General features: G+C 47.5%; 1 protein-coding gene across 2 annotated transcripts in view; it reads right to left on the bottom strand.

Moving 5' to 3' along the window:
* The window catches only part of CLUH (clustered mitochondria homolog), a 54,752-nt gene that overhangs the window by 2,102 nt on the left and 31,278 nt on the right, over positions 1-21,372 (bottom strand). For both annotated transcript variants that reach the window (XM_050929141.1, XM_050929140.1), the window contains exons 9-25: positions 20,412-20,504; positions 19,069-19,763; positions 17,560-17,777; positions 16,518-16,622; positions 15,247-15,347; positions 13,221-13,373; positions 12,626-12,688; positions 11,681-11,925; positions 10,729-10,813; positions 9,458-9,611; positions 8,173-8,312; positions 7,113-7,193; positions 6,096-6,221; positions 5,422-5,543; positions 3,426-3,519; positions 2,501-2,635; positions 718-791 (exon numbers count right to left, since the gene is read on the bottom strand). In XM_050929141.1, the coding sequence (XP_050785098.1) occupies positions 718-791; positions 2,501-2,635; positions 3,426-3,519; positions 5,422-5,543; positions 6,096-6,221; positions 7,113-7,193; positions 8,173-8,312; positions 9,458-9,611; positions 10,729-10,813; positions 11,681-11,925; positions 12,626-12,688; positions 13,221-13,373; positions 15,247-15,347; positions 16,518-16,622; positions 17,560-17,777; positions 19,069-19,763; positions 20,412-20,504 (2,684 nt within the window). The remainder of the gene's footprint in view (positions 1-717; positions 792-2,500; positions 2,636-3,425; positions 3,520-5,421; positions 5,544-6,095; positions 6,222-7,112; positions 7,194-8,172; positions 8,313-9,457; positions 9,612-10,728; positions 10,814-11,680; positions 11,926-12,625; positions 12,689-13,220; positions 13,374-15,246; positions 15,348-16,517; positions 16,623-17,559; positions 17,778-19,068; positions 19,764-20,411; positions 20,505-21,372) is intronic.

Below are 21,372 nucleotides of genomic sequence, written 5' to 3'. Positions count from 1 at the left end.
CAGGATAACCCACTCTGCTCCCAAAGGTGGAGGGGAGAACGTGTATTCTCCTCCTAGACATGTGATCCCACCTGTTCTTCATCCTTTCTCTGGCCCATCAGCTGCGATATTCCTCACTAATGCTTTACATGACAGTGGTTTAGAGATGTGTCATTCACCAGAAAGCATCAGCTGGTGCTCCATGTCAGCAGAGTGCAGTTCTCGCCCCACCTGCTCCACCTGCAGGCCTCTGCCCATCCCTCACCAAGCAGGCTCGGGGTCGTGCAGGCTCTGGGATCTGCCAGCAGCTCTTGAGCTGAGTGCCAGGACAGAGTTTCTTGGCTAGTGAAGTCTGGCCGGGCTCAGATCACTGCTCAGGGCGGAGGGCTGGGAAGGGATATGAATACCCCAGGCCTTTCCAAGGCTGGATCACTGCATTTGAGTTTGTAATTACCCCACTGGTCTAGTCCTATAAGGCAACAGCTCAAATCCTACCCAGTCCTGAACCGGCCCATCAGTTTGCTCCCATCTAATTATCTCGACAGTGACTTCTTGTCAACTTCCCTATAGATTTATACCAAACACTCTCACAGGCCCTGCTACCTCACCAGGGTCAGATTAACAATCCCTGGGGAACAGGGATTTGCAAGGGGACACTGATTTTCCCTCCAACTGCCATGCAGCGGGGCACTGGGATGCGGCCAGAGAAAAAGGATGCCAACGCGCGGAACACTCTACCTGAGTGGAATGAAGAGAATTCCATTGATAATGTTGAGCTGCTCCAGCACGCTCGCCATACTGGGAGCCGTGAACTAGGGTTAAAAATAAATAAATCAAGTCAGTCATTTGTAAGACACCCTAACGAGCAGAGAGACCTCAGCATTGACTCACTTGATAATTACTTCCTTACCTCCTAGGGGGGTGGAAGGATAAATCAGGTGCAGCCGGAACATTTGTACTGCACCTAGCGCAACGGGGCCAATCTTAGTTGGTGCCCAGGCACTACTGGAGTAAACCTGATTAACAGTGCAATGCTGGAGGCTACAGAAATGCCCATGTAGACAGGAGAGATGGGAGACAGAGCAGGGCAATAGGACTGACTAGCTATATCAATTTTGGGACCAATTACATAAGCCAAATGTGAATGATTTGGTCTTTTTAATTTCAGGGAGTAAGGAGAGATTAAACCTTATGGTCTCTTGGATTTGAGCCATTCCCTCAGAATTTGACAGGAGGGTGGGGATTGGGGGGGGGGGGGGGCATGTCTTGGATGTCTAAGGATTTGCCATAGTCCCTGGCCTGAGAGTGTCACCTAATTCGAATTGCGTCCATAATCTTTCTCAAGATGTTTCATTTTAATCTCTCCAGTTCTGTAGCTGAAAAGGGAGGAAAAAGCCACCAGTGACCAGGAAAGCGCAGAGCTGCGGGGCTGTTGACACTAACGTGTTCCTCTCATCCCCAGTGGTTCAGCACCCCTGCAGAACCAGTGGCGTGAGCAGCCACGAACCCAGCAGCGCAGTAGCTTCTGCACAGCCAGTCCCAAATAGCACTCGCCGTGTGTTCGCGTTTGGGCTTTACCAGGCACAGCATGAGAACTTCACTCCCGCAAGGTGCGCGTGCAGATAAGAGCAGCTGGTTTTGGAACCAGACTCTTCCCATGTTAATTCCTGCAGTGCTGACGGTTGGGCACGGCCCTGCTATGATATGATATGCCGTCCAGCCTCCTGTCAGGCTCGTTCTGCCAACACAGCTAGGCTGCACATTTATTTACGTGGTGCTTGCTTTCCATGGATTTCAAAATGCTTTGCACAGAACAGGGACCATTTTACAGAGGAAACGGAGACACAGAAGTTAACTGACTTGCCTGCAGTCACAGTGAATCAATTGGCAGAGTCAAAACTAAGGCGTTCTAGGCTCCCACTCACTTTCAGTGAGTGCCTGATTCTTTCGTACCCGTTTTTCCGGCTGGGACCAACCATGTTGCAGAGCAAATCACCCAACCTCCTAAGTTTAGGGGAGATCAGAAGCCAGCAGGTTCCTAGCCCTTTCTTGCAGTTATCTGATCATGAAACCACCTCAAATATTCAAAGCCAACAGCATGTGTGTCACATTGGTGCATGAACTAGTGTTACAAATGAAGGTTTCCAAGAGTCAATTGGAAAAAGGCACCCTGCAGTATCAGGTGCTTTCCAACTAGCCCATTTCTGCAAACCTACAGACCAAGACACCTGAGTCTCTCTTGGGGGGCAAAAGAAAGTCTTAACTATGAGGTTATGGGTAAGGAATCCAGAAGAACGTTGCTAAGCAGGTGGGGTTTTAAAATCCAAGGTTGCTCTTGGTCACTTCTGTTTTGGAAGATCTTACTCACCAAAGAAACGCCATGCAAGTAAAATGGGGAATACCAGTAGAGAGGGTAGTAGCTCCCAAACCAGGAGAAACAAAGTTCACCCATCGCAACTGTTGTTGCAGCATACACGTCTTTGTGGAAAATACCCCGACTGCCCTAATGCATGCAAGTTACCTTAAGTGGCATAATGTTAGCATTGGATCCATTCTTGTAGATCTCATTCATTGTGCGTTGAAGAGCCACTGCTTGCTGAGTCAGGTATTTCAAGTACTCAGAGCTTTCTTTGGTCTTTTCGTGGTGTTCTCCAAGCTGGCCAGAAATAAGAAGAAGAAAAAAATTGTATCAGAACAAACCCTGAACTCTGCCTGAATCACAGCATCTAAATGGTTATATAAGACAGTGTAAGATTTCACCTACTGAAACCCACTGGGACTGGACTGTGTCTCACCGTAGAATGAATGCGGATGACCTGGTATAACATGCAAAACTGCCTGCAGGCAGCTGCTTATCTACTTGATGCAAGCACACAGCTTTGATGCATGTTCTCGCTCAGGTTTACAGAGGTTTCCTCTATCAGGCTGAGCATGTTGTCAATGAGAGCGAGCTCAATCAATTGCCTGGCTTCTTTGTCAAACAGGTTTGCCTGAACATGTTGGCATGTTAGCTGCGTCTCAGTGAGTTCTGCAAGCAAGAGAGGTTTCCCCTGGCCCAAGACTGGGTTGTCTCTTAGATTTGGAAGGGTGTTATCAAGAGTGAGACGCGCACTCTGAATCTTGTCACTGCATTCTCACATCTTAGTGTTTTGCAGCAGCGATGAAGCCTGCAGGTATTTCAGGCAGACTGAAAATCTGTCCAGTGACTGCGACCACAGAGGTTACAAGTCAAACAGGAGACCTTGTGGCAATACTAGGAAAGACTAGCTTTCTAACGGCACGTGGCAAGACAATCACCTCCTAACAGTCTGGGAGGAGTTCTCCAGAGCTGTTCGTATGAACAAGCCTCCCCCATGTTGTAAGATGCAGGACAGTTTCAGCACAGAACTAGGGGCTTCGCACCGGAAAGCCGAATGGGGCAAGCGAAGCAAGCACAGGCTACTGACCTGATTTTTGTAGATTGTGTAGCCTTCCTTTTCATGCTGTAGAGCTGATCGGAATTCTGCTTTACTCTCGTACACTCGGGCTACCAAGTGATGGCTGCAATGGAAAGGAAGAGACGTGGATCTAGCTTTAATGAAGGCATGGTCAATCAAGGGAGAAAGAGTTCTTCTCTGCTGCAAAGAGGTGCATGCAATGCTCAGTGCTAAGAACACAAGAACAGCCACACTGGTCAGATCAATGGTCCATCTAGCCAATGCCAGATGCTAAGGAATAATAGAACAAGGCAATCATCAAGTGACTCATCCCATCATCCAGTCCCAGCATCTGGCAGTCAGGCTTAAGGACACCTAGAGCATGGGGTTGCATCTCTGACCATCTTGGCTAATAGCCATTAATGGATCAATCCACCGTGACCATATCTAATTTTTTTTTTTTTTTTTTAAGTTTTTACCTTCACATCATCCCCTGGTAAGGAGTTCTACAGGCTGACTGAATAAGTACTTTCTTTTGTTCGTTTTAAACCTGCTGCCACCTCACCATCTGACCAGGGTCAAAGGAGGAGGCGGCCAGATATTTGACTGTCAGGACAGTGTTAGTGGTTACCTTCTCTCTGGTTAACTCTTCAGATTTACTCCATTCTAGGTTAGGAAATTACGCCTAAAACCTAGCAAAAGTAGATCAAACCCTCATCACTCCAACCAGAGAAGAAAAGTCACCTCAGACTGGACTTGATGTTGATTTTTGGTCACTTTCTGCTGCTTGGGGACAGGAAGCTTGTTTTCTGTCCAGGACATTTAAAAATGCCAGTTGTACGTTATGTGCTCAACACTTCCAGATAATGCTGAAGGCTGTGAGAATATCTAATTGGTCAGGCTTCTCTCCCAGCCAGGTAATTGGAGTAAGAGGAAGCAACCAGCGGTCTCCCCTTTCTAAAAGGGCATTTTGTTTTCTTGGAAAGCGAACAAGTGAATCTCTTAGCCAGCCCCACGTCAGAATCTTACAACAAAGACACAACTGGCAGCAACAGTGACAGCAAGAGCTGCTGATCCAAGTCACCTAGTTGTTCTCCAGTTGGGAGAGTCACCTTGGCTTGATCTCAGCAGCTCAAGCATTCTTGGAATGGAAAAAGCTTTCTACGTTTGGCTTTTTTATTCTAAGGGATCTCAATGCACATCTTAGCCCCATGGAGGCATGCAGGAAGATGTTCTCTGCAGAATTTATATCCATCAATTGTTGGAAAACAAATCAGACTCATGTGGGTGCTTCAAAAGATTTCTCTTCACCTTGATGAACTGCAGATGGCTGCAGTGTGGGGGTGGCAATTTCGAGTGGGACAATGCCCACTGGCCAGTTTTTCAAGGGAAATGTCTGTAGCAATGGGTACTGACTCCACAATTTTAGGATCTGATCCTAAGAGGTGCCGAGTGCTCTCAACTCCCAGTGGAGTCACAAAGAACCACTTCATAGGATCAGCCTTTACGGTGAAAGACAAATGCAAATGATCTGTGTCTCCAAGCTAGTTCAGCAAGAACCAACAACCAGGGGCTTTCCATCATCTCAGTCCCAAACGTACTGATGATATTTATCCCTCTCCTCCCAGCCTTCACTTACTGTTTGCATTCTTACACAGGAAGCAGGGATCTTACTACGTTTGTGGACAACACCTAGCATATTGTATTGTGGTAGGTCCTACATGTAGATAATTCTAGATCCACAATTCTCCGCCTTTTGAAGCGGCTATCCCAGACTCAGCCAAATCAAGCATAGCTGCCTTCCAACTGAACTGGGCGGCTGAGCTCTCACTTCAGAAATCATATAAATGGGTGGGGAAGAAAGAATGGAGACTTGCACACAGCTGACCAAGGACAGCACTCATAAGCCAGAGTGGGGCCCAATCCCAGATGCGATGAGGGTAGAATCACAGTCTGACTTTCCTATAAAGCATCACAGCCCTCAAACACAAACTTCAACCCATTTCCCCAGACCGAGGCACCATACCTCAGTGCCACCTTCAGAGACTTGGAGCCGTGATACTTGGAGTTGATCGCCAGAGCATTCTCCAGGAATCGGAGGGACAGGTCGTATTCCATAACCCCGTGAAGCACCAAACCAATGTTGTTCTAAGGGCAATCACCACACACAGGTCAGAGAACAAGAGGGAGTTTCGAAAGGTGACTCTTGACTAAGCCTTTTGAGTTAAAGACACAGAAATGTGTGGGCCTGTTATTTTTATTAGCTCTTTGTCGAGGGTCCCACAGAGATCAGGGCCCCATTGCACTAGGCACTGTGCACACGTAACTAGAGATACTGTGCTCCAAAGAGCTCTGAGCAAGGCAGGCAGAGGGGGTGAGAATGGAAGTACCCTCACTTTATGTACAAGCAGGTTAAGTGACTTGCCCAAGGTCACATAGGAAGTCTACGGCAGGGCCAGGAACTGACCCCACATCATCTTCTGAGTCCTAGTCCAGTGCCTTAGCCACAAGACCACCCTTCCTCTCTACAGGACTACTATCTATGCATCTACAATCTTGTTCCTTCCCCCATAGTGGGAAAGTAGGAGCAATAATGCATGTTGGAAGGAATGGAGAGACATTTGCCTATTGACGGGATTAAAATAAGTGAACAAGCTTCACGGAGCCTAGACAAGGAGTTTACTCGGAAGGATCACTTACATCTAAGAGTGCCATTTCTGGGTGGTCTTCTCCAAATACCAACAGCATGAGGTAGCGTGCGCGGTACAGTAAGTTTAATGCTGTGGAGAGTTGGCTGTTGGCAAAGCAATACAAAGCCAGGTGCATCTACAGTATAAGGAACATTCAGAGGTTAAAATGTGGCATCACATCCTCAGTACAAATAAACCAGTCTCCCTCCCACCTGGCCCCCCTTTTGTTTGGGACACTGAGAAAAGCACTGCCTTTAAGAATCAAAATAATTCAGATTATAACCATTAGGAAGAGTTACTAATCTACTAGTCAACTTAAAGAAGCCTGAAATGCCATGTGAGATATAGAGCTGAGACATGGTTGTGTTTATATTATATATAAATCAGTATCTCCTAGTAGCTTCAGAAAGTATTTCAAAGTTGACCAGCATGTATAGTATACCAACTGTTACACAAAATTTTACAAAATTGGGATGGGAGGGCAATATGCATATTTTATATATATAATAAAATGTGTATATAATATAAACATCTGGCAAACCAGAGCAAAAGTCTCTCTCACCTGGTGACATTTCAGTATGAGCAATTGCAGGATTGGATTTCGGAGAGAAACTTTGAATACAACCTTCTACAGAACGACAGGGCCACACTGACAGTGTGAGGTTAGTTTGGAGAATCCATTTCAATCTCTCTCTTCCCATGATTGCTATAAGTGGGGTTTTTTTTGCATGCATCTTAAGTATTAGTTTAAGGGCCTGCTTTTCAGGACTTCACTTTTAACTCTTGTGATTCAGTGACGCTCTGAGCGAACAGAGACTCACTTTCCACACATCTTGTTCCTAGCAATAAGACACCTAAAGAAAAGAAATGCCCCCAAGAAAGCATGCAGCGTGGGAAGAACAGGTTTACCAAGAGACTGTTTTACAAAGTTAAGGAGGCTGCAGCTGGTTTGCAAATGTGCGCATAAGCATAAAGTCACAGACACCAGGTGCAAACGCTACATGCACTGGTCTCTCTTTATACTCACGTATTCTTGGATTGTGTTGGGATGCTCAATGCCCAGGACCCTCTCACTCATTAGCACCGCTTTCTGTTGATTACTTAAGGCCTATGAAAGAATGACAAACAGGAGGATGTAGCAAATTCTGAGACTTACATCTCAAGAGACACTTTGGTGGGAACAGAAGAGAGGAAGGTGTCTTGGTTTCCAGCCTCTCTCTCTCAAGAAATGGAGGATGCTCAGCAACAGTTTCCATTCATTTTTGGACTTCAGCAAGAGAAATGTGCCTTCCAGCAACTCACTGAGAAGTCTGGGTGAGTTGCGCCAGGGCACAGCTAGGTTTGCCTCTTGGTAACTCTTCTGCCTTGGCAAGCGAGAGACCCAGATTTCATTGCCACTGGGAGTCAAAGGATATGCTGGGTGCACTCTGATAGCCCAAACCTGAAGGGCTGTTAATCCCAACACTCCTCAGCCCAAATGAGCCAGCAAGCAGGTCATTGCTGGGGAAGAGGACACATGTTCAGGGTACCAGATAAGAGAGCCTTCAATAGGAGTCAAGGAGAAACCAATGACCTCCAACGAGGACTATGGGTAAGGTAACAGAATCCAAGTGGGCTTCTCATCAGCATGCCCACCTGTACAGTGATGGAAATGACACAGAGTGCTGGCCACATGGCCCTTTGGCTAGCTAGCTAAGATAGCCATAAAGGGAAAAAGGGAAAAACCACTGACACAAATGATTGTTTCCTTAAATAAAATGTAATGCTTCAGTAACTGCTTTTCCAAGAGAGGCTAATGAACCCCTAAGTCACTCTTATGCAGTAGGGAAACAGATGTTCTACCCATTCCAGAGACAGGAAAACAGACAGGTGTAAGTGGCCAGAGACGAGACTGGAATGAGAACCCAGGAGACCTGGCCCCAGGCCTGTTCTCACATCCACTTCTCAGCTCAAGTATACTGCTCATTCTGCAGTTATCACAGAGTCGTTAATCTGAAGGCACAAAGGGCAGCCAGGAGGGGGAGAAAACAGTTACCGCTGACCAGCCAGGACATTTCTTAGGGAAGCGGCAGGGGGGCTGAGTGTACCTCTGAGTAGTCTCCCATGATATAGTTGAGGCGAGCCAGCAGCCGAAGGCAGGCACAGATTTCCACATGCATAGCACCGTACACATTGTTAAACAAGTTTAAGGCTTCGTTGATGAGCTCACAGCCCTCCTTCAAGAAACCTACAAAAACCCATAGGAAATATTAGAACATAAGAACGGCCATACTGGGTCAGACCAAAGGTCCACCCATCCCAGCATCCTGTCTACCGACAGTGGCCAATGCCAGGTGCCCCAGAGGGAGTGAACCTAACAGGTAACAATCAAGTGATCTCTCTCCTGCCATCCATCTCCACCCTCTGACACACAGAGGCTAGGGACACCATTCCTTACCCATCCTGGCTAATAGCCATTCAGGGACTTAATCTCCCTGAATTTATCCAGTTCTCTTTTAAACCCTGTCATAGTCCTAGCCTTCACAACCTCCTCAGGCAAGGAGTTCCACAGGTTGACTGTGCGCTGTGTGAAGAAGAACTTCCTTTTATTTGTTTTAAACCTGCTGCCCATTAATTTCATTTGGTGGCCCCTAGTTCTTGTATTATGGGAACAAGTAAATAACTTTTCCTTATTCGCTTTCTCCACACCACTCCTGATTTTATATTATATTATATTCTTATTAAGTGTTAACCTGGGACTTCAATTTCCTTTTCCTGTAACTATAGAGCAGAGAGAAGGCTGGGGAACTTCCTTTGCTGAATCTCTGGGCAACTGTATTACCCATAAGCAATGAGAAATCACAACTCCTAATGCCACAGGAAGAACAAACATTGTCCATAAAAGAGAAACACAACGAGGGAGGTCTAGACAGCTCAGGGTAGGAGTAACGGGAGACACAGTTCTCTACCACTAGGACATTAGCTCATGTTATGATTCTGCCTTTTCTTTGTTTTTTGTAAAGTCTAAAATTACTGTCTCTCAGAGAGAAGTTATTTCAACCATCTAATCCCGATCTGGGTCCTGTGAACCTATGCTGGATTTCAGAGATCCGACAGCGGTTTAATAGTTTGTGTGCAGTGAGATGGAGATCTCAGTCCCCTTCCTAGAGGTCACGTGCCCGTCACTTGGCCCTTGGTAGTTTCCACTGCGGGACTGCTTTATGACTGGGCATGGAGACCGTATTTCTCTCTCACCTCTGGAGGGTGTCCCCCTAGAACAGACTTAAGGGGCAATGACTGACACAGGGCCATGACTCCCATGCTGTGCAGAGCCTGCGCTGTGGCTAGACAAGGTCAGGGCACAAAGCAGCGTTCATAAGAGGCGGCACGTACCTTGCTGGACCTTTGCTTGCCCGCTCTGGAAGAAGTGGAAAGCATCTGACGCTTTGGGGTTTACATGCTTCACGACTGGGAAGATGTTGAGAATATCCTCCTCTGTGAAGGTGGGTTTGTGCCGGTTATCGAAGTTATACTCTTTCAACAGGATCTGAAGAAACCAAAAAAACCCAAAGCTAACATCTTTCAGCTACCTTCCTCCCTCCCAAAGCCATTCATGGACAGCTGGGGCAAATGTAACCCTCAGTGGCACTTGTGTGACCCCACTGAAGTCCAAAAGGGGCTACCTAGGTGTAACTGAGGACAGAATCAGGCCTCCCAGGACACTGTGCAACCAGCTGTGCAGCAGACAAAGGTCCCCGTTTCCCAGACGGGCAACACTGAGGCCCAGAGATGTGAAGGAGTTTGCCCACAGTCACACAGCACGTTGGTGGCAGAGCTAGGAATAGAATCCAGCCCCTCTCAGCCCTAACAGCAAAATCACACTCCTTTCTGTACTGTAGAATCTAGAGGGGAGTCAAATTCCTCCACTTCCGAACAAGATAGGCCAGCAGCTTTGGTTGCCAGGTCACAGACAGACAGACAAATTAAGGGCAGTGTTAATGCACACATGGCTAGTGTCCCTTCGGATTTTGTTTTTACGTTAGTTTATGTATGAAGACGTGGAGACAGTGTCTTGAAAGAGGGCCATGGTGGAGGTCTGTGCTGGAAGGCTGACTCGTCGTATGCCTTTATTAAACCCCTGCAGCAAACCGATCCCTGGTTTGTAGTAGGAGCACGCTGGAGATGCTGAGCTCTGGGTTGTGCCAGCACTTGCATTATGAACCCTGATGTGCAGGGATTTACAGCCTACGATAAGGTGCCATCTGAGCTGAACCTTGGCACAAAAATCTACAAACGGGAGCCATTTTTTTCGGTAAGGAGGACATCATCATCCTGCTTTCTAAGGCAGAAGTTGAGCCTATTCCCCTTAACAGCAGTGGTTTCACTTTGTATTGTGCAGGGCCATTTGGACTAGACAAAGGACTGAGACTGGAGCAGACCAATCTTCTTATATAAAGCATGTTTACCCTTAATGCAACTACATAAAATCCCTTTGCAGGGCTAGAACTGGCATTTCAGTATTAAATCTGTGGAAGGAGTGAAGGGGCCAGGGATGGGAATCATCTTTTGAAAGACCTTGTGATCTGAATCAACATATGCCCCCTGTTAGTGAATTTCCCCATTGGAGAAAGTGATGAAGGAAAGCCGGAGGACTTGGCTCTCACCTGGATTCCAGTTTTGAGGGAGATCTCACGTAGAAGGGTGATTTTCTGAAGGTTACACACCTCTGCTGCTTGGTCAACATTCTCACTGCATGAATAAATAAATAAAATTAAAAAAAAAAAGAGGCGAGAGCTTGGGGTAAGTTTATACTCAAGAGTATCCACCTAGGGCATGCCTGAGGCCCTCTCCCCAGTATAGTTAGGCGCTAGTCAACAAAGAAGGTGCAACCGAACTAGGTCAGCAAGCAAGGAGCTTTCCTGCAGAAGCCCCAGAATGCTGGGTGTACACCAATGCACGTTTACTTCAGTCCTACATGCATCTTTTTCCTTCCCCTGCCTTCAGCTTTAGCAATAGGGCTGCTTGATTCAACCTTTCCCTTATTTGTATTAAAATCTTAAATTCTCTGATGCCAGAGAGAGATCCATGAATTCAGCCATGACTTAAATCGCGCGCGTGTGTGTGTGGTGTAAAAAAAGCTTTTATTCATTGGTAATATCCGTTAGTGTCTTCCTCCTCTTACATCACCGGCAACCTCTTCATTTCAGAGGCTGGCTAAGATCTGTCCTTGTTCTAGGAACATCCACAGATTTCACACCCGCCTAACTCATGGCCATGAAATCTCTACTCCCCTCTCTGCCAACGCTCATCTCAGACTGGATACTTGTCCCCTCTTCTATCCTTCACACTATCTCCTCTGCAGCTTGTGCCGGTCTGAATCAACCTTCTGGGATATCGTTGCCTCATGCATTTGATTTCATTTAAAATTTCACCTGTAATCCTAATTCAACCCTACCCCACCCCACCACCTCTCCATCTGCTACTTAAGCCTTTTTAAAGTCTGATTCCAGTGCTTAAGGGATTTTATAACACAGGCACCCTTCGTAATACAGCTACTGAGGAGAAAGAGAAATCGGGCAAAAGGAAGGGAAAGTGACGATAAATCATTCTACTTACCATTCAAGATGAAAATCAAAGTAGTTCTTTGCCTCGGAACAAATATTCTTCCAAAGCTCCTGGGGGGTCATGCTGGCCCAGGCAGTGTTATCAGCATTTCCAAGGTTCCTGTTTTTCCTTTTCTTATTCTTCTTCTTGGAGACCAGCTCATCAGCAGGGAGATGGGCAACTGGATTCAGGAAGGAGCTTAGGAAGCAATTGAGGAAGTGACTGATGGCTGCCGATAAACCAGACAACTCCACGCCCTGTAGCAAAATACTGCAAGTCAGTTGCGGAACCTTTTCTGCGTTACACATGCATCAATCTGACCCAACTCTAATGGAAATCCAGTCCCATCTGTACGACAAATACCATTGTGGTGCCCAACGAGACAGAGGCAAGCTCCGCCAGGACAGTGCGTTTCAGAGCAACAGAACAAACATGCATGAAGTGCCACACACAAAGTCATGCACAGTTTCAATAAAAACTCCAAAAAGGGGCGGGGTTGGGAGAATGAACAATTACTGGGGATGTGGAGATTATAATGCAGAATTCTTATAACAGATTTCCTTGCTTCTGGAACGATGCATTGCTCCATGTCCTAGAGTTCATGTAATAAACAAGCATCCTTGGAGGTCAAAAGCACTGCTGTTTGCTTAAGCAGAGTAAGTGTTTTACAGGTAAGACAAGCTGTGATTTCACTCTTAAAAGCCTTCAGTGTAATCAGTGAAATTCTGGGGAAGAAAAGCATGAATAATAATCCGCTGGGAGTGCTTCCTTCAAGTGGAAACTTGTTTTCTCTTGGATCCAGGTCTCTACCTATATTAGGCCTAATGAGATTTTACTTCCAGTTGCTAGGCAACATCCATGAACTAGCTAATGAGAATACAGATTTAAACAGCTTCTATTTCTGAAAACCTGTTAACGAGACCCTCACATGGCGAGAGTTTATATAGCCGCTCGTACCTGAAGGTATGTCTTGAAGATGTGTTTGGCTGATCGAGTGATCAATTCGCTGATTCCAATTTTCTACCCAGAGGAATAGAGAACAGGGACTAAGAATATTAGTCAACAGAGGGAAAAAAAACACACACCACACACATTTTGCTTTTTGATGCATTTTGATCCATATTGACAAAGGGCCCAACTCTGCAATGGTACTCACTACTCTATGTGAGCCAGGGTGGCAGAATCAGGCCCCAGCGTAATCCCCTGACCAAGCACAAGTAACATCTTTTCCATTCAATCCAGGGCCCCTGTGGGTCACTGCATGGCCAGAAAAACGCAGGCTGTCTCGGACCGATCAGCAATGCCTTTTACCCCAAAGTGCTTTACGGACCCTCAAGGCACCTACCCCTCCCTAGCCCGAATTAAAACAGAAATATAGGAGTAAAACCTTCAACCCCTGCAATCAAAGGCTTTTTCGTGTAGTTTCAAAGCCTGGCTGTTTATTATTACATGGAGGCTGACAGAATGCAATTAGCCGAGTTGGAATGTGGCCAGGCCCCAATTATCCCAGCAGCAGCTGAAGCGACAATCAGAAACGAAACCCGCCGCTTACATAGATGTGATCCAGCTGTGGGCGGGCGGGGGTCTTGGCGATGAAGTCGACGACTTTGCCTAGGTAGCGCATGTTGATGCCTCTCTGGTGCATGGCCTCTGCTAACGTAGCACCATCCATCGGGAGCATGGTGTGGTCCAGGCAGTCTTTCACCTGCAGAGCACATGGAGCTTAGGGGAAAGGAGCCACCGGCCAGAAACGGGGCACTTTGAGCCAGATATTCAAATGTGCCCAGCACCCGCTAGCTCTCGTGGTCCTCACTGAGGGCTGCGCCCCCTCTGAAAAGCTGGTCCCTTGCTCAGACTGGGCTCTATGTTTCAGATCTTTTTGGGGCAAGGGTTGTAATGCATAGGGCCCCAATTCTTGACTGGGGCTCCTAGGAACTCTTGCCCCAAACAGGATTCTCAGGAGCTCCACACATCTGATAAGTGTCCTCCCTTCCTCTGCCTGGAATCCAGGCACAGAACATGCATGACCATGGCTGGAGAAGCACAGCTGTATCAGGGAATGCTGTGCAAATCCACCCGGTCTGGAGCCGTTTACCCAACCTCCTGCAAGCAGGAACCTACCAACTAAGGAACAGGGAGAAACAAGAGATGATCTCCCCTCCTGGCTGCTGAAGGAAAGAACTACCACATTTCCCATGCTCTCTACAAATAAAGGAAGTAGGGTTGGGCTGGGGAGAGAGGCCGGGGCGGGGCGAGTTAAGAGGTACCGGTTTCTAGTGCTGGCTGGCAAATGGAAGTCGTGAAGTACAATGAATAATGCAAATGTAAATGCGTCCCCTTGAGTTTTAAATACATTTGTGCAAGTTACCTTCACATATTGAGAATGGGTGGGAGGTGGGTACACAGCAGCTCTCTACGTGTCTGTCCCCTAGTTTGCGTGCTCCTGTGTGTGTATACACACACACAGTTGTGTAGTATTTTTGATCCCTAGTTATGCTGCTCATTGTAGACTAAGTATTCAATAAAGAAAAAAAATTGAGCTTGTGCCTTTTTTTATTGTTTTACTTTGGTATAAGGGGGAAGGGTTGATTTTTCTCAGGGTTTTTTAAGACTAGCGTTTTGAGTGTTGTGAGTTATGACACATACTGAATCAGTGAAATGACGACATCAGAAGCGTGTGAAAGCCAAGCAATTGATACAGGAAGAGATTTTCATTCATTGTTTATTTCTCTCTCAGTGACTAAAGAGCACTTTGGAGAGAAGAGAGCTTTGTAGATTCACCAGCTCTACCCTTCAATTAGAGCGCATGACTGCACACCGCACACAAGAATCTGCCCCCCAAAATGCCTTCAGGAAAACAGGAAACGGCAGACTTGTCATGTCAGATATTTTTTACATTAACAATCAGAAAGAGCTCTTAAAAAGTAACCCCCTCCATAGGCCTTTCAGTTCTAGCAAGAAGAGAAAGGTCACAAATCCAATTGGTTGTTGTGGGGTGGTTGTTTTTTTAAGTCACCATCAATACATGCAGGGTCAGCGTGAGGGTGAGCAGGCAGAGAATATTTTCACTATTCCATTTTATGATTACAGTGTATTTTGTAGTGCATCTTGGCATTGCATTTACACAGCTTTCTCTCTGCCACATTGAGTTCATTTTCAGAAGTTCCTGTAGCAGACATGACGTGGTCAGTGTTTAATCCACGCCAGGGAAGCACTGGCTGGAATAGTGATTGGGGTGATCCAATAGGTCTGTTTCATTTGCAATTTCCATGATACTATAACTGAAGAGAGTTTATTTTACAGCTTCAGAAAATGGTTGTAGGGAAATACCGTTGATTGAGTTCTTTGTTCCGTGGCACATTTTTCCTTCTAAACTAGGGGCTGTGAAAGAGAAAACCTCTTTTCTCTTTGCACCTCCAGAGATGTTTACATTGTTCTTTGTATTTCACAACTTTCACTTGCCAGCACGAGAATCCACCCATTGTTTAAGATGAGCAATAACTGCACAGCTGCGCTGCCTGGCCAGATCTGAGGCAAGATTTGATGGAGAAGATCAGCACAACCCCCCAGTGCCTTACCAAGCCTGGGATTTGGCATGACAGTAAGAAAGCAGCGGCATCCTTTAATAACTGCTTCTGATCCTGCATTTCCTCTTTGCTGGACTCAGGGAAACGAACACCTAGGAGGGAAATTGAAGAGCTGAGAAACGGAAGGACAGAAAAAAAAACAAACCCTTAATTCTCAAAATATATATACAAGAGCAAGTGGCAATAAACAGAAGTGCTTTGCCCTTTCCTGTTATAAAGATGCTCTTTAAGACCTGTCAATTCTGCAGAGCACGCCAGCTGGAATAACCATGATCCATGCTGTGTTTGTTACAGGCTGCTTTGCTCCGTTCTGTACCCGCTCATTCTTGTCTTTGTCTGGCACATTCCGAAGTGCCACGCACACTTACAGGGCTAAAATGAAGAGTCAGTGAAATGAGAGAGGGTATGTATTGTCAGAAGGACCAACACATTCTGCAAGCACTAGAGGCTCCTTAAGCCCTTCTATCAGATGGACTCAGGTTAAAATAACCTTCTTTAAGCTGCCATCCCATGCAGAGTCAGCAGCAGCCCCGTATTCACCATCAGCATGAAAAAGGTGCTTGTGGATTTCAGCTGAACACTACCGCATTTATTTCCAGGCCAAGATAGAGAGTCAAATCCTGCTGCTTTCGACCGCGCATGCGCAGCTCCTGTTTCAGGCCATGGGGTTAGGACGCTCACCCCCAAAGAGATAATACAGCACCGAGGAAACATTTCCAGCATCTAATTTAGTCACCAGACATACCCGAGGATCCCGACTCGTATGGACAAGCTGTGATCAGCTTACAGCAGGTCAGCGGGTTTGGTTTGCGATCTGCTAGAGCAGAGGCTCTCAAACTTCACTGCACCGCGACCCCAGGAGCCTGCCTGAGCAGATCATTAAAATGGGGTCGCGACCCACTTTGGGGTCCTGACTGTCAGGTTGAGAACTGCTCCTTCCTGCACTGAGGAGATTCAAACAGCCGCCATGTGACAGCCACAGCAATTGCTCATGGGGACAACATCAGGATTGTGTTTAATGTGTTTCTCTGCCTCCACTGATGTGCCTAGCAGCTGGGATGATGGAGAGTCAGCTCCAGGTACCAGGCCAGCATTCTTCAGACCACCAGCAAGTGCGGGGAGGCAGCTGAGGCAGCCTACGTGTGGTAGCTCGAAGCATTACAATTACATGGTATCTTTCTGCCCCATGCCTTGTGCAAGAGCAGAAAGGGAGTCCACACTCTATTCCGAACAGTTTCAAGGCCATCCCTCTGAGCCCCTACCTGGTGAGAAGATATCCGGGTTAAACCGAATGTCAAAGGACGTGTCACTGATGGAGCCCACGGCTTTGCAGGCATTTTGAATCACCTCTCTGCTTTTGGGATCCACTGGGTAAGGAAAGAGACAGAGAGACTTGGTAAAGAGTTAGAAAAAAGTAATGCAGATTCTAAAGACAGCCCACAGCGGACATTAAAGTAAGAGGCAAGTTTTATTACGGAGGAGTGATGTTGCTGCACTGCTCTGCAAAAGGCCACTGAAAAGCATTTGGCAGTGCAATATTGTTTGGGGTACAGATACAGACCACAAAACCCAGACAAGGGCACAGAATTCAGTACTGAGAGTGCATCTCTCCACTGCAAAAAAACAACAACAATACTGGGACTTTCAGTTGGGAGCACAATTCCTATTAATTTTGGATGGAATTCAGGTGCCTCTCCCCCAAAGCCCCTTTGAAAATACCCTCCCGTGTGCACAACACAGTCATGGCAACGAGAGTCCTAGAGAGAGCAACAGTGTTTTCAGCATGCAGCGTTGGGAGCCTACTTATGCTGAACTCTGTTCGATCTTGTAGTCAGTGGTGACAATCAGAGTACCTGTCCCAGACCTGAAGAAAAGCTCTATCTAGCTCGAAAGCCTGGCTCTCTCACCAACAGAAGCTGGTCCAACAAAAGATATTGCCTCCCCACCTTGTCTCTCTTGTATTTTCAGTGGTAGAGAAAGTGCATGAGATAGCCCAGTCTAGGGGGCTGAACAGGGCACAGATCAGATTCCCACATTCTAATCCCAGCACTGACAGAGTCCCACTGTGTTTCAGGGTTGCTAATCCCTGCTCAGGCATGCCATGAGGGTTAATTTGCCAGTGTTTGAACAGTGCCAGGTAAATATTCGAGTGCTAGTACTGGGGAAGGCACGGCGTTCTGGTCTGAGCCACGGCACGTGTTCATTTATTAGGACCCACCAACTTGGAGCCGTTCTGATTCCTCACCCAATCCAAAAGCTACCAGGAAAAGCGTGGCCCTTTTTTGATGCATGGGGAGTGGGTACCTGTTCCGTCATCAGATGCAATGGTCTCTGCCAGCTCTTTAACCTGATCTAATCCAGCCACGTTCTCCTCTATTTTACCATCATCTGATTCTGATTTCTCGCTTCCCACTGTTCCATTCTCTGCGGAGGCCCCATTCTCCAGTACGCCCAAGTTCTCCTGCTTGCTGGCCTTCTGCTGCATCAGCTGCAGAGCAGCCAGTTTCATGAATAAGAGATATCTACAGGACAGGAAAGGAGAGATCTAAAGAATGCAGCATTCAGCAAAATAATCCCGATGAGCTAGAAAACCAGACTAGAGGATAATCCAAAAGGCTTGCTCTTTCTCTGATAGATATAAGATCACAGGGACTAAAGATGGACCATCTGAACCCTGCCAAGGCATGTCAGTCTACATCTCAGACAGTGCAGCAGTACGACACTTGACCGACAGACAGGACATTGGCCCACTGGTGAGGCGCAGTCACTACTGGTGTTAGGGCTGCTGCACTGTTCAATAGACATCATGCTGGGAAATTAACTCCCCGCAGTCAGTACATTGCTTTCTGCCACTAACCACAGGATATGGCTCAGGGGTCCCTCTTTATCTCCAATGTCTGATCTCAGAAGGTCCAGGAGCACAGGGCTGCTGTAACAGCAGCAGCACTTCCCTAAGACCTTAACAGATGGAGTTTTACCTACTTTATATGGGTCAGTGAGTGGCAGGACCCCCGTGCTGTTGGCCTGGGAGGGCTAAAGCTGAGCAGTTAAGGAGGGGGCAGCACTCAAGGGAACACCTCGCTGCAGGAGGAAGGGAGACTGGTGATTCAGCAGGTGGTGTTTCTCCTGGAGTCAGCACTGAAGCACTGTCTCAGCACGGCAAGAGGGCCAGGGCCGCACTGTCAGAGACGGCGAGGGAAATCTAGATCCTGACCCTGTGTGGTAACTCAATATCCCACAGGAGGCCATGCAGAAGTCGGAGAGTTAACCTCAGCTCAGGTAGTTCCCAGCCTCTTGCAGTTGCCACAGGACATGGTGTTTTTGTTCAGTCTCTCATGTAAACACCATGCAGTGTCATGCAGCTGCTACGGTCCGCCCTAGAGGGCAGTTGCCGTGATCTCTGTATGTATATAACCCTTTCTTGCCTCCACGGGGCTCAGGGAGTGTCCAAAGTGCTTGGAGATCCTTAGAAGACTAGTGCTACAGGAGCAGCACCACTCTTATTACCCAGACACTGAATGTGCAGGGCATTTTTGGGGAAAGGAGAAAGAACTAGAGATTAAAACCAAGACATCCTTCCCCAGTTCTCCCCTAGGCCTTTCAGAAGCCCCACTGTTTTAATCTCTCACCAAGAAAGTTTTTATAACAGCACCTGTCGGGGTGGGGGATGAGGGGGGAAAAAAAATATTAGCTGCATGCGAATGGAAGTTCTGCTAGGATGCAGCATTTCTGGAACGATGCTGCATGCATTCCGGCCGGTGCTGATATCACCCAGCAGGGCTGGATGGGTGGGGGGAACTCTGCTGAGCTCACCTGTGCTCTACAAAGGCGTCCACCAGCTCCTGCCTGAGACAGCAAAGCTTGTGCCTGTGCTGCTTGGGAAATCCCATTTTCTTACATTCTTCCGGCATCTCCTCCCCTTCAACCGGCAAAAAGTTCAGGTCGGGGGGGAAGGTGCGGAGCAGGTCAAGGATATAGTGGCGTCCATCATTGCCAATGATGCCTTTGCACTCCACAGACGAGCACAGCTCCACTTCCTCGTTCTTGTCATTCAGAACTTTGTGTTTCTGGATCTTGAGGGGCCGGCTGGTCTTCTCCAGCAGCTCCAGGTACTTGGGGTGAGAGACAATAGTCTTGCCGAAGTCTATCGACCCGTAGATGACGCTCTGCTCCTGCTCTCGTTCTAAGATCCCTGGAATGATGGACTGTGCAGTGACCCGGTAACCCCGGTAATCCACCACCACGGTCCCCAATGTGTACAGCCCCTCAACGTCCACCGCGTTATAGGTCCGCACCCCGTTGAGGTCGTTGGTGGGCGCCACGTAGGCAGCGACGTCCCCCCCGAAGTCCTTGTAGTGGTCGCGGACGTCAAAGCCCAGGCTGAAGAAAATGTTGTTCCAGATGAACATCTGCATTTTGGTCTCCTCGCTGGGATTGATGGCCATGACGTTGCCATCGATGACAGCCATGGCTCCTCTGGTAGCAGCCGCCGTGAAGTCGCTGTGGACCTGTGCGTTGGGACGGGAAGGGAAGCATGAAAGCAGGAGCGAGCTGGGTAAAGAGAGCAAGCTGCCCACTGACACCATACTCCCAGCACTTGCCCTCCATTCCGCCTGAAATCCCCTCAGCCGCCACCTCACAGGAGCCAACGGTCGGGAGAGCGGTTTTCACCCTCTTAAGTCTGGCTGATACTTAGATACTGAATACCTTATGGACTGGCCCCTGTTTCTTCAGCCTGGCCCCTTGGGGTGCTACCGTGGGAAGATACCTGGCCAATGGGAGCTAATCCCTGACCTGCCCCATTTGCTGAATGCCCCTCCCTCCCCCAGGCCCCAGCCCTGTCAAAGCAAGGCTGTGTGGCACGAAACAGCAGCACAGGGCTGGGAGGAGACTCCGTCATTGCTGGCAACACGAGCAGAGCAGGGACATCAGGAGAACGAGTCTCTCCCATCAGTTTGGGAGATGGGGAGAGATGAAGACAAAGCTCCTGGCCTGAATCTTAGATGCCTGAGGCAAAGCATCTGGGCTTATAAAGATTAAACCACAAAGCTCCAGCGAAGCTCAGTCAACCCAGGGTGGGTCTCTAATTGGACTGGGAATGGATTACCTACAATATGTGTCTAATCCTCCCCCCCCCACCCCTGCTTCAAGATTACCTTGAAAATGGCTCGTTCTCTCAGCAGCCTCTCTGGCAGATTCTTGCGGGGTAGCTCTCGTGTGGTTTGCAACTCCTCGTTCCAGTCTCTGGTCTGAAAGGGGCAAGTCTCAGGTGAAACAGGGGTGGGGTCGGTATTTGTAGTTTATGAGCTAGTTTGCAGGAGTCTACCCCCCACTCCAGATCAGAAAGGCAAATGAAGTCAGAATTGCAGAGCATTTAAAAAGAAATTCCTCAGAAGCAGCACACTCACAGCTAAAGTTCATTTAAACAGCAAGCTGTGATAGACCTTGCATTGTTCCAGTTACCCAGTGCATCTTAGCTGGAATATCAACAAAGGGTTTGATGTAATTCGATGCTGAATTAATCAGCCAGTGTACTGAGATTTAAATATATTACAACTGGGCAGAGAACCAATATTTTGCAACCCCAAGGAACTTTCAACATTCTTAGGGCCACAGCCACCAAGCCCTTAAGGGCTGTTTCAAGCCAAGTGCTCAGGAAGGAGGACTCGCCAGTCATTTCGGTCCTGATCCTGCAAGGAGTTCTGCCGAAGCTTAATTTTGTGCACTCACTGTAGTTTCCTGACTTCAGTGGGATTACTCACAGTGAGTGAAGTTGAACATGGGTATTTGCAGGATCAGGGCCTAAACCTTTATAAACAAACAAACAAACCCCACACACGCTGCAAAAGATACTTCTCCAGAGAGGTCCATGTGCAGAGCAATATTATGATCTGAGCTGCAAGATAATTCTATCAGGTGGAAGGACAGGAGGCAAATTTAGTGGTTGGAGAAGGCAGCTAGATTGTCAGGATCCTGGTCTGAGAGATACCTTGTACAGGACACTTGCTGCTTTGTGCCTCCACCTGCAAGATGAGAGTATTAATTCTCCCCTTGCTTCCCATGGATGCCGGGAGGTTGTTATCCGTTGGTAAGCAATTTTCAGTTCTCTTTATGAAA

Source organism: Gopherus flavomarginatus, chromosome 19, assembly GCF_025201925.1.
Source record: "Gopherus flavomarginatus isolate rGopFla2 chromosome 19, rGopFla2.mat.asm, whole genome shotgun sequence".
Classification (NCBI taxonomy): domain Eukaryota; kingdom Metazoa; phylum Chordata; order Testudines; family Testudinidae; genus Gopherus; species Gopherus flavomarginatus.
This window is presented reverse-complemented; position numbering and strand designations above follow the sequence as displayed.